Source organism: Tasmannia lanceolata, unplaced genomic scaffold (genome assembly GCF_043159265.1).
Source record: "Tasmannia lanceolata isolate RefF3 unplaced genomic scaffold, GAP_Taslan_0.1 ptg000004l, whole genome shotgun sequence".
In the NCBI taxonomy this organism is placed as follows: domain Eukaryota; kingdom Viridiplantae; phylum Streptophyta; class Magnoliopsida; order Canellales; family Winteraceae; genus Tasmannia; species Tasmannia lanceolata.
Genome location: NW_027518681.1, coordinates 12888877 through 12902913, shown reverse-complemented (window position 1 = coordinate 12902913; position 14037 = coordinate 12888877). Strand labels below are relative to the sequence as shown.

The 14037-nt window shown below is 37.5% G+C and overlaps 1 protein-coding gene and 1 long non-coding RNA gene across 2 annotated transcripts; one reads left to right on the top strand and one right to left on the bottom strand.

The window, feature by feature from the left end:
• The first annotated feature begins 638 nt into the window (after positions 1-638).
• LOC143875888 (UPF0496 protein 1-like) lies at positions 639-3037 on the top strand. Its single transcript, XM_077377471.1, has 2 exons — positions 639-1860; positions 2295-3037. Exons 1-2 carry the CDS (start codon positions 1294-1296, stop codon positions 2847-2849), a joined length of 1122 nt encoding a protein of 373 aa, XP_077233586.1. The 5' UTR covers positions 639-1293; the 3' UTR covers positions 2850-3037.
• A 774-nt stretch (positions 3038-3811) lies between these two features.
• Positions 3812-6222, bottom strand: LOC143875887 (uncharacterized). Its single transcript, XR_013250232.1, has 3 exons — positions 6072-6222; positions 4458-4529; positions 3812-4106 (listed from the first exon to the last, which is right to left on the bottom strand). It is a non-coding gene; the product is annotated as an uncharacterized LOC143875887 (long non-coding RNA).
• Between the last annotated feature and the right edge of the window lie 7815 nt (positions 6223-14037).

Here is a 14037-nt window from a genome sequence, read left to right as displayed (position 1 = left end):
CCTTAAAATTGCCCAACGGTATTGGAGTTTTGGAAGGGGTTTGCAAGTCTCTAGGGTTGGGGTTATCCAGTATCACAATGGGGCTACCAAATTCCGAATGGACTTATCAAGTCCCTTATGAACACGTTTTTACTTCCTGTTTTTTTTTCACTCGTTCATTTTCACTGTTTTTTTCTTTCTACCCTACGATTCATCTTCCTCATCCTCCGTTGAAAATGAGAAGGAGAAATGCAAAACCCTAAAAGAAATGAAAAACAAAACCTAGATATAGAGAGATAGATAGGAATGAACCCACGTTTTAAGTTTTCGAGCTTTTCCGCCTCCAATGGTGGCTAAATGATGAAGAAGATGACTGATAAGGTGAAAAAAAAAAAAAAAACAAAGTTGAAAATGAAAAAGTAAAAAAAAGAGGGAAAGAAGAGATGAGGGAAAAGTAGAAAAGCAAAACGTGTTGCTTAAGAAAAGGGCATTTTAGTCAAACTTTTAATGACGAGACCTCTTTAGTCCTTTATTGATAATTTTTGAAAAGCATAGGTCCGGTTGATAATTCTGCCTAATTTTTGTTCCCCATCGGTAATTGTTCCTTTTTAACTTTTATACTCTACTCCCTATGACTTTTTTCTCTTTTCTGAACTGTTTCCGTGCTGTTTCAGAGCTTTTTTCCTCCTTACTTGCTCAGAAAGATACAAATTCTAAGCATTCTGGTTGATCTGAAAAAGTGTTTTTGATCTGGGTGTCTGTAATTTTTGTTTCTGTTTTAGTATTGAAGAAAATCGGTGGTTATTTCGCTGGAATTTATTGGTTAGAAATTGGGCATAGAATTTGGCTTTTGGCTTTTGGGAATTTATTGGGCTTTCTTCTTGAATTTGGGTTTTATTGGGTAGGAATCAAATATCGGATTTCAGCTTGAATAGTTAGATTTTGGGGGACTCAAAGATCTTTGAAGACAGGATTCAGGCTGTTTTTAAGCTTTTCATGTCAAAATTCGCACTTCGTGATTAGAAATACAGATGGGGTTTACCCCCAGCTACATGTGTTTCGGTAACTAAGCAAAGGGTCATCGATTTCTATCAGCACATCTAAATCTGGTACAATCCAAAGAAAACAAACTTGTAACTCTTTCATCCTAGGGACTTTTTGAGGACGTCCAAAGCGTCACATAGACATAAATTTTGCTCAATTACAAGTTGAACAGAGGATTAGAAAGAGATTTAGCCAGACTTTGGTGAATTAGAGGTTTTCTTTGCTGTCTGATTAGCAAGCTGAAAGGTTAGAATTTCTCTGTTTCAAACGATGGGGGGACAATTCAGCAAGAGGGCAGACGAATCCCCTCCTGTTCTCCAAATCAAAAGTGATTTGCTTTACACAGCTGGGCTTAGTTCTTATGAAGCAGCTTGCCAGATTGACCCAGACTTGCAAACTTTCGACAGTTCTCTCCAAGCCCGCACGAACCACGTGATCAACACCCTCGCTGTTGGCGTCGAGGTTCGATCGCTTTCCATTGATTCCATGAAGGAAGTTACTAGTTGCCTGCTAGAGATGAATCAGGAGGTTGTGAAAATCATCTTAGATTGCAAAAAAGATATCTGGAAAAACAAAGAATTGTTTGAACTAGTTGAAGAGTACTTTGAGAGCAGCTTAAAGACCCTTGATTTCTGTACTGTTTTGGACAAATGTTTAAAGAGAGCCCGTGACAGCCAATTGATCATACACGTTGCGCTCCAACAGTTTGAAGAGGAAGACGTTGGAGTGGGGAAGAAGTATTTGAGGACAATAGAGGAATTGAATAATTTTAAGGCTGCAGGGGATCCATTTACAGAGGAGTTCTTTCAGGTCTTTCAATCAGTCTATAAGCAGCAGGTATTGTGAAACAACCAATTACTCCAAATGCTAAATCTTAGTGTTTTTTAATCATTTATACGTCAACACTCCCCTCTATTGGGTTGGTCATACACATGGACTTTTAATATCAAGGAGTTGTTGGGTCTTGAACTCGGGATATGCCGCGAGGCAATAACTATGATCCCATGTGAAACAACCAATTGCTCCAAAATCTTAAGCTGTTAAAGAGTTCGTGTTATTTAATCATTTATACTCCAACACTCCTCTCACATGTGGCCCCTCTTTTTTCGGGGGTTGGCCCGTTCATGTGGATTTTTAGTATCAAGGAGTGTTGGGTTTAGAACCCAGGACAAGCCGCGAGGCAATAGGTCTGATACCATGTGAAACAACCAATTATACCAAAAGCTTAGGTTGCTAGAGTTCGTGTTATTTAATCGTTTATAATTCAACAGCTATCAATGCTAGAGAAGCTGCAACTCCGGAAGAGCAAGCTTGATAAGAAGCTGAAGTCTGTGAATGCATGGAGGAAGATTTCAAGCATTATCTTTGCTGCAGCTTTCGCTGCTGTTTTGATCTGCTCAGTTGTGGCAGCGGCAATGGCAGCACCACCTGTTGCCGCCGCATTGGCTGCAGCAACATCGATCCCTATAGGTTCGATGGGGAGATGGTTTGTCTCACTTTGGAAGAATTATGAGGTTGCACTAAAAGGGCAGAAGGAGATAATTAGGTCAATGCAGGTGGGCACTTTTGTTGCAATCAGGGACTTGGATAGTATTCGTGTTCTTGTCGATCAATTGGAGATTGAGATCGAATCACTATTGCAGAATGCTGATTTTGCACTTAGAGAAGAGGATGCGGTGAAATTCGGGATCGAGGAGATCAAGAAGCAGCTGGGGTTGTTTATGAGGAGCATTGAAGATTTGGGGGAACATGCTGATAGGTGTAGCAGGGATATACGAAGGGCGCGGACGGTGATCTTGCAGAGGATTATTAAGCAACAGAACTGAATTGGAGAAACTTATCAGTGTGCTCTGCCGATACTGATTCATACATTGGTAAATTTTATGTGATTCTCGCGCTATATATGTCTGTGAAGAGCACTGTGTACCTTGGATTCATGGCATTTTAAAAACCCTCACATTATGATGAATAGTAGAATATTAGACATGCTTAGGTCCGTAATGTTCAGAGCTTCCGAGAGCTTTGAGTCTTTGACATCTTCCAAACATACTTATGGTTTGTGAGTTGTTTGTTTCAAGAGTATTAGAGAATGGAATTCGGCCATATCATGAAGGGAACACTGCTCCTAGTTTCTCCTGACATGATTTGATTTGCTAAGATACGGTATTTCCTTAGATTCTATAACCAACCAATAGCTATTCCATTCATGACTTCTGTGAAGTGCTGACTTCGTAGAGGAACTAGAGAGATCGGCGTGGAGATCAACAACTCTTTTGATGTTGCTGTTGAGCTCCCTGTTCAGCCCCACATTCCGGTTTTAAGATTGTCTGGGATTTTTGACTGGTGGTTCTAGTTAAACTCATTGATCAACAACCTGTTCTGATCTAAGATGTGAACAAACCTCTTACGAAAGGACTGTAACACCTTGTTATCCATTTGGGTTCCATTTCCAAGGCCTGAAAATGTACCCACATCCATTTTCAAGTGAAATTCAATCCAATCAAAACTAGTGTTGCATAAATAGAAAACAAATGAATGTAAAAAAAAAAAAGAGTTGGTTGGGATTTGCTAGCGTCCATCGCAAAAGGCATTTCGCGGAACAGCATGTGAGAGCAGCCATCTCATGAATGAAGCCAAAATCTGCTGAAAAGTGAGCCCGTGTGGCTGCTCTCACATGCAACATCCCATCCGCGAACTGCCTTCTGCAGTGGATGCTAGCAAATTCCGGGTTAGAAATAAGAAAAAGTAGATGTTGTTCCATTGCAGAATTTTTCCTCACATCTTTTTCGATGCCAACACGGCCTACATGCATAATAAAAAGATAACCACAACCTAAAAACTCTTACAACACTACACCTATGAGAAGTACATAAGGAAGTAAGCATCTCCACAATGCCCTATTTAGAACATTTTCCCTTCGTACTGAATCCATCACAACATAATATCCATGGAAGCATAACAATATTTCATTACAAATAATCTACGAACAGTTTGAAAAAATGCAGCATCGACATGAGCTATCTATAACAGACCTGATGTGGCATATGACCTTCAGGTAGCTCACATACAATTTGATTCAGCAACTGCAAATAACATCACATAAAGGAACTTCAATGAGAACTAGGTGAATGAAGTAATAAGCATCATACATGTAGATTGGTATGGGTGTGTTGTAAAAGGATAACTTTTTCTCTTCTCCAAGATATAACTAAATAGATCATCCAAACAGCAACAGAAGTGAGTCCTATTGATGAATTCAGATTCTTGTGAAAAGCATATCCAAGAATATCAGTAACCATCCCAAAGATAACCACCACTCAAATGAAAAAATAAAAAGGATATCATCAATAGACACCAAAATTGTCTTCAATGAAAGACATAATAACAGAAGATGAATACACGAGTAAAATGGAAGCAATGTAGGTTTATATCACCTCTAACAACATGGCGTTGAAGCAGAAAAGCTGAGTCTCATAAAAAAGAATTTCACATTGTCTTAAATCTATCTGTGGAAAACCAAAGAAACACAATTGGGTATGAGTCAGATATTGATCCAAATTCCAGTCGTATGTCATCATGCTAGAGCGCGACTTCAACTTGGTAGAGCATTGAAATGTAACAATGTCATGACTTGTAACTTTCTATTCAACTCCAGTACTCGAATGAAGGGCAGAATTAAGGCAGACACAAGATACAGATCAAACTAAAGATATTAAGCATAACAAATTTTTCGTTCTTGGAGATAATTTCATTTTTATTGAGTGGTTGTTAAGCTGATTACCGGAATGATGTAAAATTTTGGAAGTACTCTAAAACTCACTAGTAGCAATAAGAAGATAATAAGTACTCTTTTCAGTATGGGTATTTTAGATGTTTTATACTAATCTGTAAATATCAAATCTAAGTCACTGGAAATAGTAAACACTGAGTAAGAGGCTTTAAATGAAATCACTTTATTGATAAACGAAACAGATTCCGAGGTCATGAATTTTTTAAGAGTTCAAATATGCATGTTAACTTTCCATCAAATTTGTGAATTGTGTGCTTCTACATGGAAATGAATTAAAAACAAATAAATGTTTTCTTTTTCAGTGAATACGTAGAGTTGGAAAAGAGTAAATATAGAATATGTAGATTAAATATTATATAAGGAAAACAGACATTGGCGCCCCTTTTTCAAATTTCTAATTGACTATTGAAATTGGAGTAGATAATGGATGCTCCTAGTGTTCAGGAACATGTATCCAGTGACACAAGCAGAAATTAAACTCGGATGGTTCTTGACCCTGAGAAAATGGTGATATGAAGAAATCTTAGTTTTAAAGCTTTTAGAGTCCTTGTCTGAGGGAGACTAAATCAGACCACAAGGATGAGCAAAAAGAAACTAGCACCATGTTGCTATATGTTGGTAAGCTCTGTTGATGCCCTTTCATACATTGGTAAGTTTTATGTGATTCTCACACTATATATGTCATGTGAAGATTACAATGTAACTTGGATCCATTGATGGACCCATTATTGTCAATTTTATCCTTCCATGTGGTCATGAAGAAAGTACAGAAATTGTTCTCTTTTTCTTTCTAAATAATGTTCTACTACTTCAGAGCTTCCTAGAGATTTGAAATCTTCCAAACATACTAATGGCTAGACAGTTGTTTGTTTCAAGAGTATTATTACAGAATGGAATTTGGCTATTTCATGAAAGGAACACTCTAATCCTACACTCTGACCAAAGTAGCAATACATTGGAGAGCTACTTCGTTGGGGAGATTGGGCAAAAGGGTCGACAAAGAATCAAGATCACAGAACTCGTCCACTTTCCTTCCAATTAATAGTGGATTGGAGATATTGGAGAGGATTTTTTAAAAGGGTTGGATAGAGAGAGAGAGAGAGAGAGAGAGAGAGAGAGAGAGAGAGAGAGAGAGAGAGAGATTGCTAATTTTCATTGCAATAGAAAAATGAAAACCCTAGCCTAGACAATGGTTCAGTTGGATAAATGATTTCACAATTGACTGGAAATGAGAGAAGTTGGGAATTTATGAACTTACAGAGATTGTTGTAGAGTCTAGTGGTGAACAATCTGAAGCCTGGGTTCAATTCCTCATGTTAGCTTCTTCGTTGATTCCCCCACTCATTGAATGGTTAGGATCTACTCTAGATAGATGACTCGTGGTGGGGCCTGCTCATAGTTTCTTTTCTTGGATGATCCTTGCCGAGAGAGAGAGAGAGAGAGAGAGAGAGAGAGAGAGAGAGAATAGAGTTCCTAAGGTGTTCTATATGAGGTGGCGCACACAAAACATAAGGGGCCCACATTTTTTGGGTAATCGAAACCACTCATTTGAAAGGCCCTTAGATGGATATGGTCCCTACAAAAAATCAGGTCCATAGGATCATCCTAACCCTTCCATTTATGAAGGTTAAAAATAGGCAAATTTATGGAGGTTTATACCCATCCATTTCAACCTCCACAAATGGAAGGGTTAGGATGATCCTATGAAGTTCATTTTTTGGGCACACTCTATCTATGTGAGAGCCTATCAAATGAATGTTTTGGATCATCCAAACAAAGTAGGCCCCTTATGTTTTTAAGCGCCACCTCATATAAGCTATATGAGGTGACACCTTAGGAACTCTATTCTCATATATATATATATATATGAGAAAACTGTTGATGAGCTTAAGCGCACCATAGGCGCCAAACCTATGGTGCGCTTAAGCTCCCCAATCACATGGGGGCCCATTTTGTTAGGTGATCCAAAGCATTCATTTTAAAGGCCTTATGATAGATAGGGGGTGTACCAAAAATCAGCTCTATAGGATCATCCTAACCCCTTCATTTGTGGAGGACAAAAATGGGCAGATTTGTGTCTGTCCATTTTTGTCCTCCACAAATGGAGGGGTTAGGATGATCCTATGGAGCTGATTTTTGGTACACCCCCTATCCATGTAAGGGATTTTAAAATGAATGCTTTGGATCACCTAACAAAGTGGGCCCCCATGTGATTGGGGCGCTTAAGCTCACCAAAAGTTTGGTGAGCTTAAGCGCACCAACAGTTTCCTCTCTCTCTCTCTCTCTCTCTCTCTCTCTCTCTATATATATATATATATATATATATATGAGGAAAGTGAAGCTACACCGCCTGCTTAAAATACAATGGGCCCACATTGTTTTGGTGATCCAAAGAATTCATTTGATTGGCCCTCACATAGATAGGGTGTCCACCAAAAATCAGCTCCATAGGATCATCCCAACCCTACGATTTGTGGAGGCAAAAATGAACGTGTAAAAACCTTCACAAATTTGTCCATTTTTGCCTCCACAGTTTGAAGGGTTGGGATGATCCTATGGAGCTGATTTTTGGTGGACACCCTATCTATGTGAGGGCCAATCAAATGAATGGTTTGGATCACCAAAACAATGTGGGCCCATTGTATTTTAAGCCGGCGGTGTAGCTTCACTTTCCTCTCTCTCTCTCTCTCTCTCTCTCTATATATATATATATATATATATATATATATATATATAGAGAGAGAGAGAGAGAGAGAGAGGAACTCTAGACTGAAGGGAGCCCTTGCAAAAAAGAGGTGAAAGGGCTCCCCCATTGGCTGCACATCACCATCATGTTTGACTTTTCAGCCGTTATTAATGCACAATGGTTGAAGGGGGCGGTGTTGCCTCCTTGGAGATTTTCGTCTATCTTTGATGAAATCGATGATCTAATCTCGGGCTCTACTATTGTTTTCAATCATGTCTGGAGATCTGCCAATGGGGAGGCAAATTCTTTGGCTAGGGGTGGAGTTAGTCGTATGACATTGGAGTGGTTTGACTTCCTCCCTCCTTGAGAGTTGTTTTTGTATCTTTATTTTTATTGTTTCTCTTGTACTTTCGAGAGTGGTCCTCCTCGACCCGCTCCCTTTCCTAATGAAATCATTCTACCATTTCAAAAGAAAAAGAAAAAAAGAGAGCCCTTTCACCTCTTTTTTGCAAGGGCTCCCTTCAGTCTAGAATTCCTCATATATATATATATATATATATATATATATATATATATATATATATATATATATATATATATAGAGAGAGAGAGAGAGAGAGAGAGAGAGAGAGAGATGTTTTTCCTGCAGTCAATTACGCGCCCTTAATTTAGAACGTTATGAACATAACACTTGCCATGACAAATCGCATCAAGAATCTCCTCCAAAGCATTCACAAATCTTCAAATATTATAGTCCCCACTCCCCATCTCTCACCCACCCTCAATGATATGGTCAAATCCATAGAACAAATTCCATAAAGAAGCGCATGAACCTCCGCCCATAAGGTTCTCCTCCTTTTTTTATTTAGGGAAATGATTTCAGCACGACTATGTTTTGATAGTTGTGATACATGCGCTCATGTATCTTGTCTTTTAGCAAAACATGTTTGTGTTGAAATCACTTCCCTTTATTTATACTAATTACGGTGTCATAGAAAAGATAGGTAAAGAACACAACCACCCTTCATATTCTTCAAGAAAAGCACTCACACCTTCTCAAAACATGAGGGGGAGTGGAGGCCTTCTTCCATAGATAATACAACGCAACTCAATCTTCCTCTTCTTATCATTAATCTCAATCTTCTCATTAGAAGTCATCTGAATAGTATAGTTTTTTTTTTCAATGGCTCTGTATAGTATAGTCCCCTTGATGATTATATTCATTGGAAAAGAAATAAACCCTATGCCATTTTTCTTGGATTAACAAATTCTATTCCACCTAAAATTTTGTGGCAGCAATCTTTTAATTGGTCGACTGTTGCCTCAAAAAGTTGTTATGTGATTTCATTAATCGTGCTAAAAAAACATAATCAAGCATCCTACTAATTAGTTGCAATTAGTACATTAAATATCATATTTTTCATTATTTTACACCTATTCATAATTGCAAAAATCCCTATAATGGGCGGCCCAGTGCACGAGGCTCCAGCCATTGCAGGGGAGGGCTAGATGTATGCAGCCTTACCCCTACTCTGTATAGAGGTTGTTCCATGACTCAAACCCATGACCACCAGGTCACAATGGAGTAACCTTACCGTTGTGCCAAGGCTTTGCAAAAATTCCAATAGAAGCCTAAATTTAGGAAAAAAAATACTTAAAATTATAAATATATCTCTACAAAAAATTGAAAAATTGCAAATCGTTCCCTACACAAATGAAAAAGTGCAAATTGGTCCTTGCATAAATGGGAAACTGCAAACAAGTTCTTACATAAAAGAAAAATTGCAAATCATGGCCTAAAATTGGGGTTAGGCTTAAACAATAAAATTTTGTGCTATATAATAGGGTTTTAGGCCAAAATAATTAAAGCCCAGTTAACAAAAATGGATAAAGCACAGTAATCAGCTTTGGTCTCAATCGGTTCTCAAAATCCAAAACAAAACAAATAGGGCCTTAAGGTGTATATTTGTAAGCAAGGTTTTAAATTTTGGTTTCGGAATGAGTTTCGGTCCTCCCGTCGAAATAGGAAAAGTTATATTTTATTCCGTACGAAATTTCTGCCGAAATTACTAAAATTTCGGTAATTTCGGCTGAAGTTTTGGGATAATATTAAATAACGAATAAAATTTAGATTTTTTAGGGATATTCCTTGAAATTTCGGCCCGAAATTTCCAGGGTTTCGACCTAACCCAATTTCGATTTCGGTTTCGGTCTCGACTGAAACCCGAAATTTAAAACCTTTGTTGGTAAGTAATCCAACCCATCACATGAGAGATAGATCCCATATAATGATAACTTGAATAGTAATAGCATACAATTAGGAAACTTCTAAAATGTTCTCACAAAGATGAAGAGCAAGGATTTTTTGGTGCAGGCAATCCCGATAGATGTCGATGCTTTTATACTTGAATAGTAGTTGCATACGATTAAAACCTGCTTGTCGAATTTTTCAAGACCCGGATGCGGCCATCTCTTTATATAGTTTTCCCCATAAATTTGCCAAAAACTATTCATTACTTTTGTAAAAAAAAAAAACTGTCATTATTGCTTGTTGAGAAAATCCGCCGGACAAATTCAATCCAATCATTCACAAATTAAACGGAAAAGTAAAATAAGAGCAAGCCACAAGATGAACGCCTAGATTTTACGTGGTTTGGCCAAGCCTATTTCCACGGGCGAAAAATATGATCTTCCACTTAGAGAAAACAATATACAAGGATTATAGTGAATTAAACACAAAACCCGCAACCCTTTCCTTGCTTCTCAACCCAAGACTGTACAAGGTTAACCCGAGAGAAAGCCGCAAGAGAAAACTCAAGAAAACCCTAAAAACCCCCCAAAAACCCTAAAAACTCAAGGAACCCCAAAAAGAAATCACGTTTTGGTTTGACAAGACCAAACATATTTTATTTAAAAAAACACACGTAAACACTGCTTCCAAGCTTCAATCCTCGATTAAATAGTTGATTTTTTATATGTTTTCCATCTCCAGGGAAACTCTATGGTTGATAAATCAGATTTCTCTTCCACATTGCCTAAAGGTAGATGGAACAATCATAACCATCCAATTGGGGCAATTTTACTGGTTGAATATTGATTTTGGGTCTTTAATTCTTTCACTTGTTTATTTCCAATCCCACAATAAGATCCATCGGACATCAGTGCGTTTTTTTTTTCCACAGTCATCCACATTGGCTCACAAGATTAACGGCCCAAATCACATACACGTGTGAAAGCAAGGATACATGTGGAGCTTTCTATTTCAAATTTACGCTTTCATTGCACCCTAGGCCTACATATTCCTCATGAACGAATCCGACGGTTCAGATTTACTTCGCTATGGCGGGAACCAGATTTAGAGGAAGGCAAGATATGTAATTTGAAGGAAATGATGTAGGCCTCGTGTCGGGTAAAACCGTACCAAAGTTGGATAAACAAATCCTTCGTGGGACCCACAGATATGATATCTGTTACAGTTTTCCCGACAACATTTTTCCTATCTACGCACCTCTTCAGTCATAATGACCTTAAATACCCTTCTTTTCCAAAACAACAGAATACCTTTACTTTCTAGAAAATGACTACCATAGTAACTCTTGTTGAATCTACTTGGTTACAAGTTAGAAACATGGTTTGAAACTTCGACCGAAATTTCGGTCGAAATTTTGTTTTTTCCTGAAATTTCGGAAATCCCAAAAAAAATCTGGATGTTATATATTATTTAATATTATATTAAAATTTCAGCCGAGAAATTACCAAAATTTCGGCCGAAATTTTATAGGACATAAAATAATTATTTGATTTCGTTGGATTTAGCCTGAAATTTTGAAATTTCGTTTTCGGTGTGGACCGAAACGCATTCCGGAAACCGAAATTTGAAACGGTTTTAAATTTCGTATCCCGGCAGACTTGGTCAAATGATCACAAGCTCTTGATCATGACGTATCAAAGACATACTTTTAATGTTTTGTATAAAAAAAATACAGCTATTATGCTGACACATTCTATTATATTGACAATTATGGCACATTTATTATGCCGTATAAGTTATGACAATATCATTGCGTCAAGAGGAAGCCCACTGATTGCAACAACCATTACAACTTGCAAAATCACAGCGACTCTAATTAGCTTTCCTCTTCATCCGAAAATGTTGAGACTGATTATCTCTCTCATTAATTACTCTATAAGAAAAAGAGTTTTCTCAAAACATTTGGTATCTGATTATTTTTCTGTCTCCAGTAAGATATTTCTCTACTCAATAAACAACTCGATGGAAAAGGTTCAGCATGTTTGCAATTTCTCACTTTATCCTTTCTTAAGGGGAGCCAGACGTTCCTTTGTCCTAAGCCCCAGGCTTCCGGTTACCTTTTGCGGACCTGGACGTCCTGCCTCTTTGCCTCTGTCTCTCGCCGCTGCACTATAGTTCTACCAAGGCCCGATTTTATTTGGATTTTGAGAATTTATTATCAACTCAAAATCAATTATCAATCGAGTCCGATAATCAATTTTGACTCAAAATCAATTCTCAAAATCCTGAAAAGACTCATTGAGTATTTTAAACAACACATTAAAGCAAAATGGGATTTTGTTTGGAAGATAAAGAAACAAGTGGAATTGATGGATTTTTTTTTTCTTTTGCATTTCGTGGGGATAGGAGCTCACCTCCTTGTTTATAGACGCCCTCAACCACAGTTAAGAAGAACAAATTGTCTCCTCTTGGAGTTTATGGAGGACATCTTGAGGAACCAGTGCTCCCATGAGTCCATGACTATATTATATATAGCTAGAAATCTAGAGTTGTGATGGGCGACCACAAAATCTGTTTCGTATCTGTAGCGCCACCTAAAAATAAGCCTTTTCACTTTTTTGTGAAGGGCTGAGATTAAATACATGTTTTTTAGTGAGATTAATCTCAGCCCTTTACAAAAATATAGTCAAAGGCTAATTTTGGCTAATGGAGAACTTTGAATGGGCCCGAAGGTTATAGCCTAAGGTTATTTAAAACCTTTTCAATGTGTTTGTCAATTACATAGATTGTGGTGCGGTCAGTGTGGAGAGTGAGATATGTTTTGAATGGTCAGGTGAGCTGGTCAGTGTGGAGAGTGAGATATGTTTTGAATGGTCAGGTGAGCTAATTGATAAGATATGTATTCAACATTCAATTCAAGGGGGAGTAGACTTCGTCCCTTCAGATTTGATTTCAGGCGATTACGAAGTAGAGGGGAACATCACTTCCCCTTATTCTTCTTTGGGCTCTTAATGCCTACAAAAGAAAATTTTAAGGGCACATTGCCAAAGTGATGGATTTAAGGTTGATGCATGCAGAATGCAAAGGACTTGATGGATATCGACTAGAATTAGGCTAAATTCTTAACAAAAATACACAAACGGGCATCAATGCGGGATATTAAAGAGAAATGTTCATTGTAGAATTATAAAGATAAATTATGATATGTTGTCTATTGGTTCCGAGACAACTTTTTTGGATGCAATCTCCTCTTCATATAAAGTTCTATTGTAACTGTCTGCATATGGGAGGGAATTTTCCATAATTGCCAACTTTCATTCTGAATTTTGGAGGGAATTTTCCATAATTGCCAACTTTCATTCTGAATTTTAAACTTCAACACATTGAGAATAACTTCTGTTTCTATCTTTCGCAAAAACAACCATTTGGCAAATAACTACCATGATTCTAACGAACAAATTATTAGCCAATGACTCGATCCCATGTGACCGATCTTAAATTCAAAAACGGGCTTAAACACAACAAAAGCATTTATTTAACTGTATTTTAAACTTCATAAATGTAAAGAGAAAACGGTTTCTACACAGTAGCTTAAAATATAGTGGAGGCCCACATTGTTTAGGTGATCCAAACCATTCATTTGATTGGCCCTCACATAGATAGGGTGTCCATAAAAAATCAGCTCCATAGGATCATCCTAACCCTTCGAACTGTGGAGGCAAAAAATGACAATTCTGTGAAGCTTTATACATATCCATTTTACCTCCACAAATTGGAGGGTTGGGATGATCCTATGGGGCTAATTTTTTATGGACACCCTACCTATGTGAGGGCCAATCAAATGAATGGTTTGGATCACCCAAACAATATGCCCTCCACTGTATTTTAAGCTAGTGTGTAGATAACTTATGTGTAGAAACCATTTTCTCAGATGTAAATTTCATCAGTACTTTTTTGAAAAATACTAGACTATATGTGCTTACACTCTGTAAAAAGTAAAAACACTCTTTATAGTTATTAAATATCTTATATTTAACAATGAAGAGTGCCGTTACCATAAAAAGGGAGTGCAGATATCCATTCTCGGATTTTATGATTAATGTGCTCAACAATTCTACCCATAAAAATGATAAAAAAATAAAATCAAGGGTAATTTCGTCATTTTAAACTTGTACTTACCCAACTACGTGTTTTCTACCGACAATTTCGTCATCTTCTATCAACTATTCACAATTTCACACCCTTTTCATGAAAACTGAGAACACTCACCTTTTGTCCTTTTAAGCC